This window comes from Antrostomus carolinensis, unplaced genomic scaffold (assembly GCF_000700745.2).
Source record: "Antrostomus carolinensis isolate BGI_N321 unplaced genomic scaffold, ASM70074v2 scaffold10603, whole genome shotgun sequence".
NCBI lineage: Eukaryota > Metazoa > Chordata > Aves > Caprimulgiformes > Caprimulgidae > Antrostomus > Antrostomus carolinensis.
In genome coordinates, this window is record NW_010303133.1 from 1 (window position 1) to 22,401 (window position 22,401).

General features: G+C 38.6%; 1 protein-coding gene across 1 annotated transcript; it reads right to left on the reverse strand.

Annotated features, from left to right (window-relative positions):
* Positions 1-5,214: 5,214 nt before the first annotated feature.
* On the reverse strand, positions 5,215-21,644 carry STK26 (serine/threonine kinase 26). The gene is made up of 10 exons (XM_029084018.1): positions 21,418-21,644; positions 14,352-14,408; positions 12,363-12,471; positions 12,112-12,269; positions 10,268-10,453; positions 9,466-9,614; positions 8,697-8,790; positions 8,112-8,174; positions 7,885-8,021; positions 5,215-6,969 (listed from the first exon to the last, which is right to left on the reverse strand). The coding sequence occupies exons 2-10, from the start codon at positions 14,385-14,387 to the stop codon at positions 6,945-6,947; spliced, it is 957 nt and encodes a 318-aa protein (XP_028939851.1). The 5' UTR covers positions 14,388-14,408; positions 21,418-21,644; the 3' UTR covers positions 5,215-6,944.
* Between the last annotated feature and the right edge of the window lie 757 nt (positions 21,645-22,401).

The following is a 22,401-nucleotide window of genomic DNA, read 5'->3' on the forward strand; positions in this document are numbered from 1 at the left end:
CTCTTGGAGCCAGTCAGACATGAAAACCATCCGCTTCCCCTACGGCTCCGAGTTCAGGCCCCTGGGGCCGTGCCCCGCGCTCAGCAGTCGGAAAGCTGGCGTCTTTCGGCACGTGCCGGCCCAGCAAGGGCTGGTGCCGGGGCTGCGACGCTCGGCCGAGCGCTACGTGGGCAGCAGCACCGAGTCCAGCGACTCCGACTCCGACCTCCTGGCTGCTGACTACTGCTCCCCGTACGGCCGGGTGCTGCGCTCGCCCATGGCCAGGGTGCGGCTGTCCTCCGGCAGCCTCCAGCTGGACGAAGAGGATGAGGAGGTGTCCTTTGCCACCAGTGCTGCTGAAGAAAGGACTTCCAGGGGGGACTCCAGGTATTTCACCTAGGTGCCTGACACTGGCTGGAGGGAGAAGAGGTGGCTGGCACTGACCTGGGGCTGCACAAGGGGGACACTCTTGCTGGCAGGGGTGACTTGCTGGCAGGGCTGCTTGCTGCTTGTAGAACATTGATGGGCTTGTGTTGTGCCAGTGCTCTTAGCTATAGAAGATGTGTCAATGGACAGCAAGGCAGCGTTCAGAAGTACTGATCTCCTGCACTGTGTTTGGAAGCTGGTGCATCTTTGCCAGCAAACGTGATGGTCCTGCTCTAGCCAGAGGGGCCAGGGCTCTTCTAAAGCTCTGCTAAGACCCTGTGTCCTGCCCAAGCTGGTGGCTGATGGCCATGCTTGGAGCTCAGCTGCTGCAGTCTTCATTGAGGAGAGGGGAGAAAAAGAAAAAAATAGGGTGGTTTTTTTGTTTTGTTTTTCACAGCTAAAAGAAAAAGAATTGGGTTTTAGTTTGGCTTTTTTTGGTTTTGTTTTTTTTTTTTTTTTTCATGCTTGGAGCTCAGCTGCTGCAGTCTTCATTGAGGAGAGGGGAGAAAAAGAAAAAAATAGGGTGGTTTTTTTGTTTTGTTTTTCACAGCTAAAAGAAAAAGAATTGGGTTTTGGTTTGGCTTTTTTTGGTTTTGGTTTTTTGTTTTTTTTTCCAGAGCTACAGGGAAGCACAGTGGTGGGAAGGGTGTCTGACGCCCATTTGGAGAGGAACATAATGGCCAGGGTAGGGTTCCTCCCGGACCCCAAATCGCCACAGCCAATGCCCCAGCACAGAGCCCATCTCTTCCACCCTGCCTCTCCAGTGCTGCCTGGAGAGCCTGGCCTTCGAGGCCAAGGTTGCATGTGTGGGGTGCTCCTTGAGATGCGTGGAGACACAGTGGAAACAAACTGCTCTATCTTCTCCCTGGCCAGGTTAGAGCATTATCCTTCCCCCAGTGCCTGTAAATAATTTAGCAGCATCCCACAGTGAGCTCTGGGAAGTGGGTTAATGAAGGGTACTGTATCATGACTGTTGTCATTTTCTGGCAGCAATTCCACAGCCCTGGCACCAAAATGTCCTGCTTAAATCTAGGGAAGGGAGGAATGTAAGGGTGGCCCTTGCTCCCCTGGATCAGGCCTCAGTCCAGCAGCATGGGGAAAAAAGATCTCAGGAGGGGAGAGGAAAGAAACAGGCAGCTGGTGCTCACCCTTGGCATTAGGAAGGCTGCGGTAACCATGGTGCTTTGAACCTTTCCTGTTTGCTACACAAGTGCAATGTTATTTTTACCAGGGCTGTTTCTAGCTCTAAAGGAGCAGCAGATGGGACTGGTCACCATCCATGGGGAAGCAGGAGGGGATTCCTGATTTATCCAATGCTCTCTGTAAAGGAAAAGGTATAAAGATACTTCTTGGAAGTGTTTTTATTACAAAAACTTATTATTACCCCTAAATTACATGCTAGCTACTCAGAAAACTGAAGAACTAGGCCACCTCTGTAAGATTTTAGAGGAGGATCTTGTTAATTTTCTTTAAGAACAATGTATTTAAGAATAATCCTATGAGACTCGGTAGGATGTGACTGTAAGGACAGCTCAGTAAATCCACGGTTGAGAAACCACTGCTAGAATAATTTCAAAAACAAGGAAAACTGGGGCAAAGACAGAAAATGAGTTCAAATGTAAAAAGAACCGGGTGTATGGGAACCACTCACCCTCTGCGTCGCTGTCCTTTGTTTTAGAAGCTGGACAATAAAAATCAGTTGTTCGCACCTGAATTTTGGGTTCCTCCTTCTGCCCTGTCATAGCTGCACCCCCAGCTCTCAGGCAGCCCTCACTGCTCCATGGAGCTGCCGGGCTGGTTTCCCTCTCCCGCAGCTGCTGGGTGGCTCCCTCTGTGCCTTCACTGTCTCAGTGACTGTGGAGACTTGCTGAGATCCCTGAATGCTGCTGAAAACAACCACATTCTTGGTTGGTTGCCCAAAGAAATGCATTAGATCAACAAGAGAGCGCACTGTAAGGTTTGCTTTTGCTCCTGGTTACCCTGTGCTGAAGAAGCTGTGAACTACAGGGACCTCACATGCTGCTCTGGCACATGTTCTATTAAAAAACAAGGGATAAACTTTCTGGTTATAGAGAGTTGTTTCTTCTCTTTCCCAAAGTTCTGCACCATGGAAAGGGCAAGAACCAGCACTCATATGACAATCTATATGCACCATTTGGTAGATGGGGGAAAAAAAAACAGGAGCAGTGTTTCAAATACAGACCACAGTGAATGTCCCTTCAAGAGTCATACCTTGAGCACACAGGCAAACCCACAATCAGTGTCAGCTCCTGAAAGCACGTGGAGACACAGGTAAAGGCTGGTCCAGGTCACACCCAAAGGGATCAATTTGGTGGGACTGATCCCACTAAGAGGGATCAATGTACAGCCACACTGCCCAATCTCCAGGAGCTGCCAGCTCTGGCGTTCAGGACTATGCTGGGAAAACAGCATTGAGAGGGAGAAACAAGGACTTGGGAACTATTTTTGGATTTTTCCATGGACTCGAGAGCACTGGGGCACAGCATGTGCCATGTGCCTCAGCACATCCTACATGACGGGCAACAATAGCAGAGGAACAAAGCAACTCGTACGTGACAGAAATTAACATCTTCAAGCTAAATACATTGTGTAAACTAGTTTTCTTGGGACTGACTGAAATAAAGGAACGATCCCAGTAAGCAACAGCTCCCATGTCAGGGAACAATTGAAATAACCCTTGAGTAAGTCCTTGCCCATGATCCCTGCTCAGCCTCTTCACCCAAAAGAGGTAAGAAAGAGCATCTGTTTAAGTGCCTGTGTTTAACTAGGGAAGAAAACAAGGATGGAGAGAGGACAGGGAATGATTTAGTCTGGTGATGGTTAAAGACAAAAAGCAGTACCTGGGAAGTGTAAACTTTTATAGCCCTTCAGCAAGCAAGGATTATTAAAGGAGGAGGAGACACAGCAGCATTACAGTGTCAAAATATTAAGCCTCTCGGTGCATTCGGATTGAAATAATTGGGGTTCATATAAAATCTATCACTTACAGATTAAGCTAATCTTGAAATCCAGCTGCATGATATTCAGCGACTTTTCAGGCATGTATGTATGTCAGGATATACAAAGAAGCAAAATGTACACAGTATACAGAGAACTTCAATTTGGAGAAGCAATAAGACAGTTTTACCTCATCTCCATATTAAGTGTTACTTCATCTATTGGAAAAATGTGAAATAAGCCAACATACATACCACTAAAATTTTGCAAAGAGGAAAATAATTTTATTCCAGTGTTAACTCATAAAACAGTGTTGATAAAAATCAGACCTTTAACAATCGCTAAACCTTGTGCAAACACATTAAGAACCTACGTACTTTCCTATTCAGCTATAGACATTCAATCGAATGCAAGAACAGGTGTTTACGATACTACTACAGAAGCGTCCTAGAGGAGTCAGAGACCAAGGGTTTTAAGAATGGTTACACTGATGGACTCATCTACCCAAGAACAAATACATTATTCTGATTCAGACTACTTTGATAAAGACTACTTCAATATCAATTCTTTTCAACCTACAATGGGAAGCCTAGCAAACCAACCCAGCAAGAAGATGGTTCCTGCGTGAATATTTTGACATAACTTTCCATTAGCTATCGGCCAGCAACAGAATACTGCTGATTAAGTTGCACAGTTCATCAATAACTAGCACGTGGTGGGGAAAAAGACAACTGTTCTCTGGAAACCAGTAATACAGGCATCCATTCTTTAGAGTTAGATTATAGTCTTAGGATGCACAGAGACTTTAGGCACAGAAATGCCATATGCAGTACAGTGAAAAAAACTGGAATGGATTTGAAGAGAACGGGGCTGTATTATAAAAACACAGTTGGATGAGTTTTTCCCCACACTGTCCTACAAGGCAGGCATACATCCCACCCATTTCACAGGAAAAGAAGAGGCACCACAGTTCAGCAACTTGTTACAGTCATATCACAAACAGGATGGCTTCCAGTTTCCCAAACAGTTCACTAACCCTACCTACCCAGAATCACAAATAGAGTTGCATAGATTAAAGACCCTGTGTCAACAGTGTAGAGTCACCAGTTACAAAATCCGTGAGGAATTCCCACTACCTCTCCCCTCCATCTCCCACAGAAAAAGAACACCTTAAGGGAAGTGACATGGAAATAAAACCATGATTTTAATTCTGAGGAATCTGTATGGAACTCTTTAAAATGAGACTGGGGTGGAGACTGCTGAAGTGAAAGCCGAGGTAACTGCGGCACAGGCCTTTTTGCGCCTTCACTCCACAATGCCGAGTTCACAAGGAAGTTCTGACATCTCTACCGTGTTGGCACGGGGCGGGCACGTTCGTCTCAGCACACAGATCCTGACGACTCCTCTTTAGGAATGGAATCAAACTGAACCCTGGGGCTGCTCCATCTGTCTAACACACTCCCTGCGGCGTAGCAGCTGGCAGGTGTCCTCCGGACGTGAACAGCAGAACAGCATGGAGGGGGACCCAAACCTTTCCAAAGCCACCATGCAACTCTGTGCAAGGAACACCTTTCTTGAACTAGAACACGAGTTTGTAAGAGGTATATCCACACCTCTGCACACCTACTAAAATCCAGAATAAAACGCACAACAGAACGAGCTCATGAATGTTTACAGAACTTAAATATTTATTTTTAAACCATTTAAAACCCCCCAAAACACTGAAATAAGCTTCATCTATAAACAGATTTACAAGACTAACAACTACAGAAGCTAAAGGAGCACTACCATTTGTTTCTGTGATGCAGTTATTTTGTAAAGCTTCAGATCAACTGTATTTACAACTTTTGCTGCTTTTACATTTATAAAAATATTTATTTAATCCATAACATTATTGTTTTCAAAAACTATTTCCAGACTTTTTTCTCAGATATAAATTCTAATCGAATTTCAGTTATATAGCAGATGAAAGTTTTAAACAGAAACATTTTTTTAAAATTAAAACAAGGAGTTAAAAGTAATTTTTTTACAGTGTAGGCACCATTGAAAATAATTGTCCTTGGCATATCTAACCACCATCTCTCACAAGTGTCCTTTATATAAAAACGATGTAATGGCAACATTTGACTAAAAATGCAGTATTTACTTGCACACCATTACTTTTTCAATATTTGGCAGATATATTTCAGATTCTTTAAAATGACTTTTGTGCAAAAACAAAATGTGCAGGTCTGAACCAATAAAATAAACACACCCAGCCTTTATCAAAAATAAATTTACACCAACAGTTCCACAGCTAAGTACTGAAAAACAATCCCAGTTCAAAACTTCAGCATAATATACATACTGGGTTGAAAAAGGGAAAAAAAAAAACCCCAAACAGAAGAGATTACCCATCTAGCAGTACCATAAATATATAACTGAAAGCAACTTTATAGTCTTACCTACTTTTTATGAAAAAAAAAAAAAAAGAAAAAAATAATCACTCCATACTGCACAGTACTACCTTTTTGTGAAAGAATATCTATAACTCAGTTATTTGCATATTAACTGGTAAATACATATTTAAAATACACTTTCAGAAAATTATAAACAAATTATGTTGATGTACTGTATTTAATGTATTTAAGAACAAAAATGTGTATAAATATCTTACAGGAGAAACAACACCACCACACAGAACGCTGGTGTTATACTTATACCTGCTTGTGAGGTATGTATCATGCGACGCTCGGCTTCTCTGGCTCCCTTCCACCCAGGCATGTGTACTCAGAGGAAAAAAATTAAATTAAGTTAAACTGGACTTCAGGTTTTGTCCATTATTGCCAAAAGCCCCACCCCCTCAACTGTATTGCTTTAAATTTTCCTACCATGATGATATAAGATTGAACTACTACTTCAAAACCTGTTCTAAAAGGTAATACATATACTGTACATCAGGATATACCTGTTGCTACATATCACCTGCAAACTATTGACATATTGCTCTCAAATATATTTAATCATAGAGCTGCCTAAAATACTGTACCAATTTAGAATTATAATAGATACTGTTGCAGGTTTATTTTTCAGGGCATGATAACTATATGCTGGTTGAAGCAGGTGCTACAGCAATACCCTTGCCACTACATTACGTGTTTTGAATACGCTTGTGAAAAAGCTATTTTCTCTGAAGCTTGTTAGTGATTTTTACAAAAGTTTAACTCATGAATACAAAAGACCTGTACATCCCCATGTACAGGAACAAAATAGCATCAAAACATACGGTACTTGCACTTTCTATTAACTAAAGTAATGGCTATTTCTAAAAGCAAAACTGCACCTCAACATTTATCAGATTAAACAGGTGAAACTACAATATTAAAAGTTGTTCTTTACAAAATAATTTCCTGAAAATATAAAACCATGTGCACTGCCACAAAATAGTTGAGTAGGTTCTTTCAAATCCTCAATGACCATCAATATGTTGCAAAGATCCAAAAGGCACAAGGAGCTCATGAGCTAAGCACTGCCAAGCTTGAAGTAGTTTTGGTGGGTTTCACTGGGTCCATATGAAACATCAGTCAATTATGTGAAGTTTCTTAGGATGAGTCATTAACAGAAAATCTAGGGATAAAAAAAAGCAATCAAGAATTTTGTTAATTACATTGTTTCAGCTTCGCAAACAGCACATAACTATTTTTGCATCACTGAACTAGTACCTGCCTTCATCAAAACAAGATCATAGGAAAAAAACCACCGTAAGTGACATTCTCAAGAAAATATTCCATAAAAAGATAATGTAAAGGTTCTCCTGCTTCCTTACTTGCTAGACATAAATTAAAGGAAGCAAGGGATAACAATTACAGTAAAATTGCAGCACATATAGTAATTGTTACTATTAGTTTACTCTGAAGCAGAAGTGTTATGTATAACTACAGAAGCTAGAAGTTTAAATCCCTGGAAATAGCAGATCTTTTTCTTATCACTGAGCTACTCAAATTTCCCCGATATATGAAGTTCAGTGTCAACTAACCTTTCTTGTGCACAAGTACTTAATTTAATTTCCTTTTCTTAAAATAAAGCCCTTTTTCTTTCTTTCCCCCCCCCTTTAACAAAGCATACAAAAAATTCCTTAACTTTAAGTACTCAATTTAATTTCCTTCTCTTAAAATAAAGCCTTTTTTCTTTCTTCCCCCCCCCCCTCCCCCCCTTTTAACAAAGCATACAAAAAATTCCTTAACTTACTTCTGAAATTTCTCCATAAGTTTCTTCACCATCTTATCTGTGATCCCTGGACACGTTGCTTCTGCCATATTGATGCTTTTCTCAAGTTCCTCAATAGCTTTCTTTCTGCTAGCATTATTTGTGTCCTGCTGCTTCAGCTGAGTCTACTCAGATTTCCCCAACATATGAAGTTCAGTGTCAACTAACCTTTCTTGTGCACAAGTACTTAATTTAATTTCCTTTTCTTAAAATAAAGCCCTTTTTCTTTCTTTCCCCCCCCCTTTAACAAAGCATACAAAAAATTCCTTAACTTACTTCTGAAATTTCTCCATAAGTTTCTTCACCATCTTATCTGTGATCCCTGGACACGTTGCTTCTGCCATATTGATGCTTTTCTCAAGTTCCTCAATAGCTTTCTTTCTGCTAGCATTATTTGTGTCCTGCTGCTTCAGCTGAGTAGCAAACCAAAACAGGTAAAACTTATAAAACTTATTCAACACTTGGGTAATACTTTCAAAGAAATTTTATAAGCCAAGACTTACCTCAGCAAACACAGGGGTGATTATCATAGTTAAACAACTCAGGGTTTTAACAAGATCCTGATCCTAAAAGTTAACAAGTAAGGATTACATTAGCATACTCTTATACAAGCTATACGCTGCATTTAACACAGCACACGTGATTTTGAAAGTTCAGTTAAATCCAACAAAGCACTTGAAACACATTATAAAAACAATGAAGGCACAGGACATCAACAAATGTTACATGATGTGGAAACAGATGCCTGATGATGCATCTGAAACAGTGTCACATATTGTCAGAAAAATAGTTCAGTTTTTCCTCTCTAATATTATATAAGCCTTTAAATTCCCTTTAAATTCTCATCTCTATTAACAGATACTGACCTATTAGGATGTGGTATCTTTTGTATTTAAGGCTGACAAGGGCATGGGAAATATCACTAATAATCACTATTTGTCTCTTGAACTACAAAAACACAGTAAGTTCTTAATGAAAAGTGAATAATTACTCAGTTTTATCACTACATTCCTTAAATTGGCTTCAAAACATTCCTTAAATTGGCTTCAAAACCAGCACTTAAAAAGAACTCTTCAGACTGTACATACCGTCCCATTCTGCAGCTTCTTTGCATCTGGCTTCTTTCGAACTGTAGTAAAGCTCCACTCAGGATGAGAGTTATTTTCCTTGTTACTGGACTCCCTGAAGAAAACAGATACGATGTACATAATACTAACCACAACATAACACTAAGCAAGCATAGGTAACCCAAATACACCATAAATCTATATGGATTAGATCCATAGTCCTTAAAATAAGAAGAAAAATGTGTATTCAAACATTAACTGAATTTAAAAAAAAAAAACAAAACAACTTCAGAGAGGCTGAATAAATTGAAATACGATTAAAGCAAACGGAAGATATTATCTACCCATAAAGCTTACCTTCTCCCATGGCATCACATTTAAAACAGCTATCTGATATACAGAAAAGCAAGAGACTTACAGAGTGAGTGTTGTTTCACAGGTATGGTGCAAACTTCTTCATACACCTCAGCCTTGCTCTGCAGTATTTCTAATTATGATTAATTGTTTTTGGTATAACCACTAGCCCTAGACTAGGCAATGTACAGCACTTAAACAGAACTGAAATTAAGTACAGAGGGAGAAAGTTTGAAGAGATAACGAGAGCATAGCTTGACTTATGCGTTAGACTTCAGGTTCATACAAGAGGTTTTCTTGAAAGAAGCCAAAGAAAAACATGGAACAAAGACAGATACACAGGACTTAATTACACAGAGAAACTGGAACAAGCCTACTTTAGTAACATTAAAAAAAAGAAAAAGCCCAAAAGAGACTAAATAGAAAATAAACTTACGAATCGGAACCATCGGAATCACTTTCATCACTACTATGTCCCTCTGCTTTCCATCTCTTAAACCTATCAATCAGCTCTGTCAGATATGAAGTCTTCTTGGCATTTTTCATAATGAATTTGTGCTTCAGAAGTTCTTTTGCAGTAGGGCGCTGTAAGAAACACTTAAATGTTTAATGTCATGCTAACATTTCATGATTTTAAATGTTAATAGGGGAGATTTAATAAGACAACTGACTTCTAGAGCTAACTCATACAGTATCAGGAAATTAGTGAAACAGGAAGTCAAGAGAAAGCAGTAATCCACATTTACAAGCACTCTAAAAATATCACCAAGTTGCACATGGACTATACTGCTTATCCTTCTATGCTAGAAGGTACACACCCAGGAAAATGACTAATCAAAATTCTCCAATGCAACACTTCCTTGTAAGCAGGATTCAGACAGACAGACAGCAAAAGTTCTGCTGGAGAAAAAGACTTGAGCTCTCTCCTCTGTTAAAGCTTCTCTTCTGACATTATCCTAAGTTTGAGTGCATTTTAGGAAGCTGCCCCTGTCACCATCATTTATTTCAGCATTCCCCCTCCCCCTTGCGGTACTTTAAACAAAAGAGACCAGGATGGAAACATAGCTATTAAAAAAACACCACTACTATTAACAGTGGAAAGTACAGTTTCTAAAATTATTTCAATCAATTATGATGCACTACACCAGCAAAACGCTTTGCAGGCATGAGAGAGTAAAAACAAAACCAAAATATCTATATATATACACACACACACACACACACACTTATCTACTCACAAATGTTGGGTCCTTATTCAGACACGCATCAATGAATTCTTTAAAAGGTTTACTGAATTCTCCTAATAAAGTCGGAGGATTGTTTTTTGGAATGAGAAACAGAACTCTCATCGGATGCATATCAGAGTTGGGAGGCTCCCCTTTGGCTAGCTCGATAGCAGTGATTCCCAGCGACCAGATGTCAGCCTGAGAAAGGGAAAAGATACGTTTAGTGCAAAATCAAGGGCTATCACGACTAAGTATTTAGTAACTGAAATCTTCACGTACACTGCATCAATATGTTAAAATTAATTCTAATTAATATAGGTCTAAGTAGATAATGCACAACGATTCCTTTCTAATACTTGAATGCTCTGATTCCCAAAGACCTTGCTGACTTAATCAGACTTTAATAACTCTGACAAACGTTTACAACGTCACTTTTGCTGCAGACTTTGTCACTGCTGTAACGCTGTCAGCAAGCTAAACGTGCACCTAAGTGCACACACACTAAACGTGTACACATGATTCTGGAAAAAGCTTCAGAAACATTGATCTTCCTTTGATTTTGTTCTATATAATTAACTAAAAACTCCCACAAATTCCTTACATCTAATTAAGCTTCTGTTTAGATAGCAAACCTGCATGCTGATGTTACTTTTTAAAGTGTAGGTGCACTGAGGTATCCAACCTTGTTTGATTCCTGACTCTAAAGGAACAAGGCAGAAAGATGAATCAAATCCAGCAGGTGATCACTTAATTTCTTTCCTAACAGACTGCTTGATAAATTTAGCTAGAAAATTATCAACAACTAGTTAGACCTGAAACACTAAGTTCACAGTGTAAGTTTCTGAAGAATAATGAAGTGGTGTTTATTTTAGCTAAAGGTAAGCATTATAAAAAACCCTAAATATAGTTTTGTAATAAAGTATCTTATGAACTATAAAATTATTTTCCAATTTAAGATATTTTTCTCAAGTGACAAACACGTTACTTGCACCTTTCAGATGAGCTGAAATAGCTATTACGGTCACTAGAGGTTTCTCTTAAAAAGTGGCTGGCCATGGCTGACTACACTTGGCACAGAAGTCATATATCGAAGTTGCCCATAGAGTAAACAAAGGTTACAATTTGCATCTCTCCAATATTCCTTATCCTTATTGTCATTTCTAGCAGCAGTTCCCAACCCTCAGAAAAATATGGAGGAGGTCTGCTTTCCTACTGCTAGTTCACACAGAGAAATTCTCCTTAGCAATTAGTCATCCATCAACAGCTCCCACTAAAAATAGATGTACAAGGTACCATAATGCTACCACAGCTACCCATCCTGTAGTTCAAGGTACTTTCTTCCTTCTCAAGATCAGACACCTGTGCTAACATCTTTAGCATTACACAGGTCCTCAGAAATACCATTAAAGAAATGATAACCAGAGCTGTTTATAAAAATCTGAAAAGAGAGTAAAATTTTAGCCATCATCTTGGCTTTACATAAGCTGGTAAATTCTGGTGGAATTCTAATTTGTGAGAGCTTTCTGCTCAAATTAAAAGCGAAACATTGAATTGAAATTAAAATCAAACCAATCAACCAACCCACAACACTGAAAAACATCCAGGGAGTTTCTCTGAAAGAATCTGAACATGAAAGCATCAGTTTACTTGGTGAGTTTACACAGGTCTTGCATGTGAGTACAGTGATGTGCAACTACCATATAAAAACAATTTAATCACACTTTTAATTTTATTATTTGAAACCCTGTAATTCAAAATCTACATTTTTTTCTCCATACTGATAAAGACACAAAACCCAAAGTAATTTCTGTTGGATCTGCAGATGCAAAGAAAAGCTATTCTACTCCTATACTTACTTTTGAATCATACGCTGACTGCTGAATAACTTCAGGGGCCATCCAAAACGGAGTTCCAACAAAGGTATTCCTCTTAATTTGCGTGTCTGTCAGCTGCCCAGCAACTCCAAAATCAGCAAGCTTAACATCTCCTTGTTCTGATAACAAGACATTGGCAGCTGCCAAGGGGAAATAACATAGTATCTACATTAGATTACTGCTCTTACAATTTTTAAAGGCTTTAACAAAGTAACATTTAAAACTTTATGCACCTTTTATATCCCTGTGAATTTTCTTCTCTGAGTGTAGGTAGTCAAGACCTTTCAAGATTTCCTTTAGCATAGTAGCAATCTGGAACTCATCAAATGGGCCAGCACGCAGCTTTAGAGAAAAGACACATTAAAATAATTTTAGTCTTGTATCTAATTTTTGCCTTGTCATTGACTGAATTAAATCTTGAGCTTGAAAGATTTTTTTTAAAGTAAAGAACTAAAAGAATTCATAAAACATTCAATGAACTATGTCAACATTCTATCAGAAATAGGTGCCATTGGAATGATCATCTTCACATCTCCTCTACTGATAATACACTAGAAAGCTGCTAGTATAGAATCACAGAATGGTTTGGATTGGAAGGGACCTTAAAGATCATCCAGTTCCAACCCCCCTGCCATCAGCAGGGACACCTTCCACTAGACCAGGTTGCTCAAAGCCTCATCCAGCCTGGCCTTAAACACTTCCAGGGAGGAGCAGCCACAACTTCCTTGGGCAACCTGTTCCAGTGTCTGACCACCCTCACAGTGAAAAACTTCTTCCTAATATCTAATCTAACCCTACCCTCTTTCAGTTTAAACCCATTTCCCCTTGTTTTGTCATTAGTAGCCCTTATGAAAAGTCCCTCCCCAGCTTTCTTGTAGCCCCTTCAGGTACTGGAAGGCCACTATAAGATCTCCCCGGAACCTTCTCTTTTCCAGGCTGAACAGCCCCAACTCTTTCAGCCTGTCCTCATAGCAGAGGTGCTCCAGCCCTCGGATCATCCTGGTGGCCCTTCTCTGGACTTGTTCTAACTGGTCCATGTCTTTCTTATGTTGGGGGAATAAATTTGGAATAAGCTTGCACATTATAAAGCTACATACATAAAACAGACACAAGTGAGGTGGGTGATTCTGCAATTAAAAAAATACCAACAATAGAGCACTGAAACAAAGAACACCATGAAATTATGGTGAGGCAAATGAGGCAAAACTTGAAAGTCTCTTCTAAAAGGTCCAGTGGTTTCAACTGTCACTAGTAAAAGCTATTTTGCTATTTCTGACACTCCACAGAAGACTATCAGTTACTCAAAAGCATTAAAGAGTATCCTGCAGCCTCTTTCTCAAAAAGACTAATTTCCAGAGCTACAAACTACTATGTGCTACACCTAATTACTACGCTTTTGCATTCCCTAGCTGAGTTGATGTGATATAATTTAATAAAGAAGTTTAAATAGATTTATTAAGTTAAGCACATACTTCAGCTCTTGCAGACAGGACCCCTGTTAGCAAATACATAATTAACATCACTCTGTAATACTGAAGACATGATATTTTTCCTTCAGAACCACACAAAAAAAAGAGTGAGTTAGTTTATCTTACAGGAAAGGGTGGGGTTAAGCTTTACAGCTGAGGCAGAGCTCTACTCAAAGTGTGGGGAAACCACATCCCCAGGCAGTAGACTGTGCTCCTGTACTCTCTAAGCTACATCCTTCATGAATGCTACATTATCTTGAGTAAAAGGCACTTTCATGCTTAACTGAAAATACCTGAAAACGGAAAACCCAACACCTTTTAACCAGTTAAAATTGACTGTACGCTGTGGGCATACACTTCATTCATTCCTGAGACCCAATCCCAAATGAAACATTTTTTATTCAAGCATAAAAAATATTCTACTGGGGGGACAGGGGATGGACAGATAACCCAAAACCCCACCACATATGGCAAGAACAGTACTTCTCATGCTAAAAAAACCTGCCTTACATTTGACTGAGAACAAATGTATGCTTCCTAATACTTAGAGACAAATAGTAAAAACAACAAAAAAAAAGAGCATAAACTCAATATAACAGAACTACCATTCAAATTCACACTTTTTGGAACATTACAATGTAGCAGTGATGTGATATCAGCTGCCTCCACAGACTGGATTTTATAAAGAGATACAAAAGCACAGTGAAATAAGGTTCACTAGTACTTACAATGCAAAAAAAATCATATACTTACAAGATCCAAAGCTGACCCTCCACCCAAGTATTCCATTATTATCCATAGTTTTGTGCCCTGTAAAGGAAGGCATGAGTTGTTAGAAATCCAGAGCTGCCATAAAAAAAAATAATTATGTATTTCAATAGACTACCCAGACTACCAGCATCCTGTTAGGAGAATGCAAGTATAGACTCCCATTAATCACCAAGTTACATGTAATTACTTCTCGTAGAGATCACACAGCTTCTGTGCAAGACACCTAAATATCAATTTAGTTTGATAGTCAATTTAGTCAATCATAGTTTGAATTCTGGATTTAGAAAAGCAACCAAAAAAACCCACTACCACTCTCCCCATCACTAATCATTTTCCGCTAACTGGTATCTAAAATTATTCCACTGGAAGGAATGGAGAGAAAAAAGTGATTTGGAGGTGGTTTAAGTTTAAACTAAGACTGTAGTTCTTACAAAAGACTGTCTTTGCATTACAGTTATTAATTCCAGCCATTTGTGATACAGACACATTACAATTTTAACAGGAAACTTTATTGTAACATCACCACACCTCTCATCTGAGTAAAATACTCTCAACTTTTGAGCAAGAGAGTGAGCAAGAACACGCTTCAAAGACAACAGAAAGGTAAAGCCTATGGAGGCAGCTGCTGGGTGTCTCTTCACCTACATGGTAACTGTGCAAGTGTGTACCTGATGTGTCTGCAAGCTCCAACTCAAGTTGTCAGATCCAGGCAAAAGTGAGAATTGACAGCCTTTGAATATGCCTGTACCTAAGGACCTGCATCCTACCACAACACACACCTGCTACCTTAGGGGCAGCTCCCATTCCGAGATACAGAGCAGCACTACAACCACCAGCCAGGAGAAATTACACTGCCAGACCTGCAACCCTACGGAGACATGCAGATTTCTGAAGTCTTCAGATCAGGGGTTTTAAATTAGTCATTAAAAGGTCAAAGATAGGAGCGATATAATTCAATAAAAAGTATGACTGAAGGAACCTACCCTAGGAATTTTTTTTTGTTATTATTTCTAGTAATATTGCAAAGTTCACATATTCCTTCACTATATGTTACCTGAATCCCTGTGAGTACGTGAGTTTCTGTGCTTTCTTTGTGGAGATGTCTCAACTACCAGAATACCAGAACAGACAAATTATTCTAACACTGATATCTAGATTCTGACTTTGCCCCTGGTATGCAGCTGCGTAAGGCGGCTGGTTCATACAAACAAAACCAGACAGATTTGATATCAGATCTACAGTCTGTATATTTCAAAACTGGGATCTTCTGCTATTTGCTTGCCAGAGTCTCCTGACATTTCAGAAGAAACACAAATATTAATCTATGGGCTACTATTCTAAGAAATTAAGCCAATAAAAGTATTTTTTTATTTAAAATAAAAATTTATTTTAAATACTCAACTGACCCAGATGTGGTGAAGTACCATGCATGCTGTTTAAGTCTTCAGTAAGTGCTAGTTCTCTCCTAGTGCTAGTTCCTTGTAACAGAGCACAAGCTTAAGGCAGAGGTACATTTTAAGGCCTCTTGCATTCTATACTATCTGCTTTCCCACCCTACTGCCTGACTAGGGACAGAAATCTAAAGAAAACTCAACAAGCAAATAAAGGTGCAGCTTCTGAAAGTACCACATCCAATTATCTTAACAAAGTGTGCTCTATTAGATTTGTACTGAATTTAAAAAACACACCATTTATGAGAGTCTATTCCAATATTATGAGATCAGCAGGGAAGGGCTGGCTAATTTTAGCAGGTTTTATAAAGCCCAACTTTGTCAGCTGAGAAGACCTGCAAGGAACTCCAGTTTAAGGCAAACATTGTGGTTACCAGACATGTTTGGAGGATTTGACTATTACTTGAAAACAGTATAGAGTGAAAATGAATAAGTACTGTGTTTCTGAAAGAATGTCTCAAAGAAACTGCCACTATCCACTGTAACCGGGTGTGGATATTTTCTAGCCGGGCATGAACAACCTTTTTCCTTGCTATTTTAGGTCAATCAAGTATAAATAGACAATGCAGAACAAACAGTATGTTTAGATTGTCTCAAAGCTTTGCTGCACAAAGTGATGTACAATTTTAATACAAGTCTCTGGATGCTACTAGAGGAGTTCTCCATAATCAAATCTGAAAAACTGAGAATAACTTCAGGCTTGCTTTAATTGCAAAAAGAAAAGAGCAAGCCCAGATGGCTGCAATAGTCACAAGGCGAGATATTTTTAAATCCCTCAGCTAGATGGAACAAATGGGGAAAATAATAATGAAATTTCAGTCACAAAGAGAAGAACTATCTCTATGGGATCAGACAAAAAGTACAGCTCAAGTATTTTATGAAGCTTCACAAATTCACATAACCAAAACACGCCAGAACTAGGGTAACTTTTAATACCTTTAATCTTTTTCTTGCCTAAACTGATAAAAGTCATAATACATTTTGACCAGCCATTAGGCTTGCAGAAAACACTCATTTTAGCTACCTAATGTAACTCACACTGCTGTGCTGCCATACACTATCACTTTCAAGGGTACCCTCCACAACCAATGTTTTATTTATTGAGGTGTGATGTTAATTGCAATCAAAGTGCAATACAGGATGATGAGACAAATTTAGATCCTGACCTACCACAAATATGAACATCTACAGACATCTACATCAGGATTTTAGTTATCTTGCAGCTACAAAAGTTCCACTAGTTCAGCTGTAAGCTTGTACAATTCTACACACATTTGTGAAAGACACAATATAAAGGTAAAACATTTTACTACCATACACAGATGTGTTTATTATGGCACATTCTTTTACTCTCTCTCTCTCTCTCTATATATATATATATATATGCTTGTACATGGCCTACCAGTATGTTTAGAACACACTACCCAATGAAAATTAAAGAAAAAAGTTACTAATACCTACTCTCTAAGATTAATTCAATGAGAAATTCCAATTCAAATACAAAATTCAAGATATGCAGGTACCCCAAATTACAAAGATATGGGAGTTTTGCACCTTTTTGTGTCACAGTAACTGAAAACTGGCATCAGCTTTATCCCAAGAGCCTCCAGGAGGTAGAACTTGCCATCTTGTACCAATAAGGTTTTTAAAGGGTAAAATATCTGATAACAGACAAATAATATTGCACTGCTAAGCAAAAATATTTAGGGACTGTCCGTATTTTTAAAATCACATTTACAAGTCAGATGTACAAGCTGTAGCTAACAAGCAGCTAAGCTGCAGAACATAAGAGTATCTTACGTGGCATCAGCTGAGCTGACTAAGTTACAAATTAGTAAGTCAAGTAATTGAAATAAAGACACTCTTCCCTTCTGCCTTTCAGCAGCAGGAGCATCTGGAAGAGCCTGCATGTAGCTGGTAAGCCTCAGGCTCCCTGAGACTGGCCCACTCCATCCTGGTCAGCCACAAGGCTGGCTCTGCATCCTGAAGCGCCAGGAAACTGTAAAGCTGCAGAATACGTAGAAAAGACTGTACAAAAATAAGATCTCTCATCTGAAATGCTTGCAATTAGAAAACCCTCACAGTTAACATCTCTTACTCTGTGTTTTAGCCATAAGCAACTTTTAATTATCAAATATGCTATCTTACCAGAGGAAGAACTGAAACTGACTAAAAACTGATGACATGAACAATCTGCTTATTTAAAACTTACTTAAAATTGGTTAAAAAACCAAGAATAAGTTGCAACAGAAGATGTTCCGTTACAGTTCAATTGGATTAACTGAGGCACACATTAAAAACCTGAAGCCAACACATGAGGTCACAGCTGCAGTTTCTTCAAAGTAAAAACTATCAAATTTTGTAGCATTTAAAGATTTAATCCAAATCTAGATTACTGAACATGAAAAATATCAATAAAGTGTCGTAGGCAACCTGAATGCCTTTGCATTGAGGGTTTGCTTTGGTATAATCAGGAAAATATTAAGTCTCTTTGATTTAAAAAGTCAAAGCTCAAAACATTTCTTGTGCCATCCCTCGAGTTTGAGAGAAAGCTACATGTATGATTAATATATTTTAGTGAACTATTTCTATTCCATAAGCATGATCTGAAAGAGGGCAGACTGACTCAACTGCTCTATTTTCCTGTAAATAAAGATGCAAAGGGAAAAAGAAAACTCTCTTAATTTTGAAATACCTTCTATTTACTGTATGCTTATGCTCTTTTTAGCCACTGCCTTACAAGGTATGTCTGGGAGTATTTTCAGTGATATTTGTATGTAAAACTAAGTATTCATCAACAACCCTATAGGAGGCCACTTTCCATGTGATCTTCGTACCAGTTATAGCCATAGCAAACTGCTGTTAATTTCTGCAGACTAGGACTTTACTTTGTAAGAAGTAAGATATCTTAATTTTCAGAATTTAGCCTCAGTATTCTTCAAACTTTAATTATAAAATCATTTGGTGCACAACTGTACCTATTACACTGTTTCCAGGAGATGTCTACAGTATATAGAGAAATTAAATCCTGAATGAAGTACTACACAGCTAAATACTCAGGCTGACAGCCATTCTCAGAGTAACAACTAATAAAAATTTAAAAGCTATAGCAATTAAGTAAAAAAAAAAAAGTAGACAGATACAACTCTCAAAATACCTGTTATTACTAAAATGAAAAGGCAGCATAAAAGTTTCTTTGCACATTTAACAAAGTTTATACACACTTTCCCCTGAGGGACGTCACGCTGAAAGATCTAGTATTAGTAATCAAGAATAAATCTAGCCTAAGAAAAATTTAGAGCCAAGATACTACATAAACAGTCATTTTATTTATTTATTTTTAATGACAGAACTAAAAGTAGTAATTTACTTGAGGACATTTTTATTGATTTACTTGGGGAACAGCAAGCAGTAGTCTGGGATGAAAAACACTCCTGTGAACCTTATTTTAGTTTCCTGGTTTTGGTTCAGGTTTTGTTTGTTTGTTTTTGTTTTTTTAAAGAGGAATTTCTTAAAGGAATGGGAATAACCAAATTCCACAAACACCTCCCCGGCTCCACACACAGAAACTTTCCTTCCCCAAAAATATTAGGAGTGTGAAAAGTAAACAGGAGATCAAGCATTAATCTTTCAGAATTTATCCATTTAGAATAGAAATGGAAAGAACTCAAAACAGTGTTGAGGAAAGTTCTGCAGCATTAACATGATCTTATATTTGCCAGGAATTTTTAAAAAGTAAAAAACTCTAACCAGAAGTTGATAATTTTATAGCACTGATAGAACAGCTATACTGACATACCTAAGAAAAGGGGTAAGAAGTGAAAGACTTGCATAAGGCCAAAGACAAACTGCTGTGAAGCACAGGTACTCAGGCAGAGTTGCAATACCCTTTTTGCTTTCAGAACCTATGTTGCTGTAATAATAAAAAGACTATTTTCTTGTTCAGTTCATGACTTGTAAAGCTTTTTCCACCCACCACCTCTCAAAACCCAAAACAAAAACCAAACAAAGCAAATCCCCACCAAATCAAGGTTTCAATTCCCCATTTACAGTTGCTGAAATTGCTGTTTAATTCTGAAATTTAACAAAACACTTTTCCAAGCAAAAACACTTTCCAAGATTTATCTTGACCTGTTTGTACTTCAGGGCAAACAACTGGGCTTTTACAATACAAAGTTCAAATGATGGACACCCAGGAGGATAATATTTAGGATTGAGCTCATGACAGACAAATAAAGGACTGTAAAACAGACTGATCAAGTCTGGATCTGCAGAACCATTTGTGCACTGCTCCAGGGGAACACTGCTAGCTGAATTCAAAGTTATCTTGAGAAGAACCAGATTGTTCTAATACACTATGAGGTGGGAAAGTAAATTCTGCTACATCTCAGGGCTCTATCACTTAATAGCAAACAAAACAAAAATCCCACTGATTGAGCCCAGTAAAGAGAAGGGAAGATGGGACACCAGTGACAACTTGCATGTTTGCTTCAGCATGAAGAACCCACAGAACGCTGAGTAACTAAATAAACAGCAAAGCCACCATAGCTGTCTTATCTTGGTCAAAATAAGAATCTAGTATTTGAAGTATGGAAAATTAAATTACCCACTTAGCATTAAAATATCAAAAATGGAATACTTCAGCAATTTAAAGAGGAAAAAAGCCAAATCTACAGAGAACACTACTAAATATATTCTGTAAATACTTTTATAGCATCACTGAAAGATATAGCACAAGTGTGACACAGGAACGTTTCTCAGAGATGTGTCTTTAGAATAATGTCAAAAAATTCACTACACCTTAAGAAGCTAGAAATGCCTGGGGAGAAAAACACAACAACAAACCTCAAAAACTAACAAAAAACCCCAAACCCAAGCAAACAAAAAACCCCAGACATTTAAGATAGCTGTAAGACTTTAGTTAACACTTTAGCTCCTATTAAGTGGTTTATTTAAAAAAAAAAAAAAAACACCTAAAACACATATGCACTGCAGATTGTTTAAGCAATATTTAAGGTGATTACACCTGGAGAGTTTAGCAAATTGAAAAGACTTACACAACATTTTGGATTTCTGTAGGTTTTCATTTTTGTGTTTGTTTTCAAATGCCTTAGCTAACATTTCGCAGAGTGGTTACATAACTCTGCTGATGTCAGTTTTCCTTTGTCTCAGGCCTACTACTCTGCATAATTACCAACACATCTCTACACGGTGCAGGGCTTCTTTCCATATCAGAGAAAGGTTTTTGTTTCTATAGCTATGAAGGTATTTTTTTCTTCCCCAGAAAGGCCACAAGACTGGGCTTTGGATTGTGGTGAGAGGAGAGAAAACCAAGGTCCAAAAGCAATAGCAATAGCAAGAGGACTCCCCTACCAGCTCCACTCCTTCTCTAGCCATTTTGTGCAAGTTCCAGCCTCAAAGAGCAAGCAGCAAAAGGAGCAAAACAAAATGAAAAGCTCTGTTTAAAGAAAACAAAAAACTACTAAAAAAAAAGGTCAAGTTGGTATGATAACTCTTCCTCAATTTTAGATTTTTTTTCCTAGCAGCATTCAAAACAACTGGGTGCCAGCAACTCTTTGTGCAATACTATACATTACCTTTAAATATGATCCATAGTATTTTGTTACATAAGGACTATCACACTGACTTAAAACAGTTATCTCTTGCTGTATATCTTCTATTTCATCTTCTGCTTCCTCAAGGTCTATGATTTTTATAGCAACCACTTGCTGGGTCCGATTATCAATTCCTTTAAAGACTTCACCAAAGGAGCCTTTCCCAATTCGTTCCAGTTTTGTGAATAGTTCTTCTGGGTCCGCTCTATGGTTCTAGAAAAAAGAAAAAAAGAAAGAGGGGGTGGGAGGGGGAGAAGACACACGACTTAATTAATTTACTTCCAAGTTATTAGCCCTCCTTACTTCCCAAGAAACACATCATCCAGATTTATCATCACTAGAAGGCTTGCATCAGATCAATTTATTTCCTGCACACTAACTTCTAATTCAGCTATTAGTTACAGGACATACACTATGCAATTATGTCAAAGGTAAATGAGCCTCACCAGGGACCGAGTCAGGTACAAACCTCATTTAACTTCCACACAAAACAACCTTTTAAAATGAAAGAATAGAGCTGTTCTTACTATTAATCCTATCTGTGCAGTAATTCAGAAGACTGGGGTACGCAATTACTGACACAGAAGCACTAACATCATCACCCAGGCAGAAAAAGCTGGGTTCTACCTGGCCAACAGCCTTGGGCAGACAAAGCATCCTATCAAGTAATACAGCGTGGAGCTGAGAGGACTGAGAGGACTTCACTACCCGGTATTCACTGACAGATTCCGAGATCTGATAAGATCAGGCGTCTGGAGAGCAGCTAAAAATGCTGACAGAAAGTAGAGCAAAAGGGACCAAGAGATGTTGGAAGAAGAAGGAGTAAGAAGGCTGGAACAGAGGAACTGGGGTACTGGTAGTACTGGCTGGCATCAAAAGGGAGCAGAGCACCAAGCAGCATGGCACTGCTGAGGACACCTAGCTCAGAGCCTCTGCTGATTCACAACTTGAAATTCAGCAGATGGA

What these genes read in the sequence shown, in the direction of transcription:
- STK26 (XM_029084018.1), bottom strand. Translation starts at nt 14,387, where the DNA reads ATGGAATACTTGGGTGGAGGGTCAGCTTTGGATCTT. An exon ending in GAGGGTCAGCTTTGGATCTT is followed by an intron (nt 12,472 to 14,351) that starts GTAAGTATATGA and finishes TTTTCTCTAAAG; the next exon opens with CTGCGTGCTGGCCCATTTGA. An exon ending in GATTCCGATGGTTCCGATTC is followed by an intron (nt 8,791 to 9,465) that starts GTAAGTTTATTT and finishes TGTTTTCTTCAG; the next exon opens with GGAGTCCAGTAACAAGGAAA.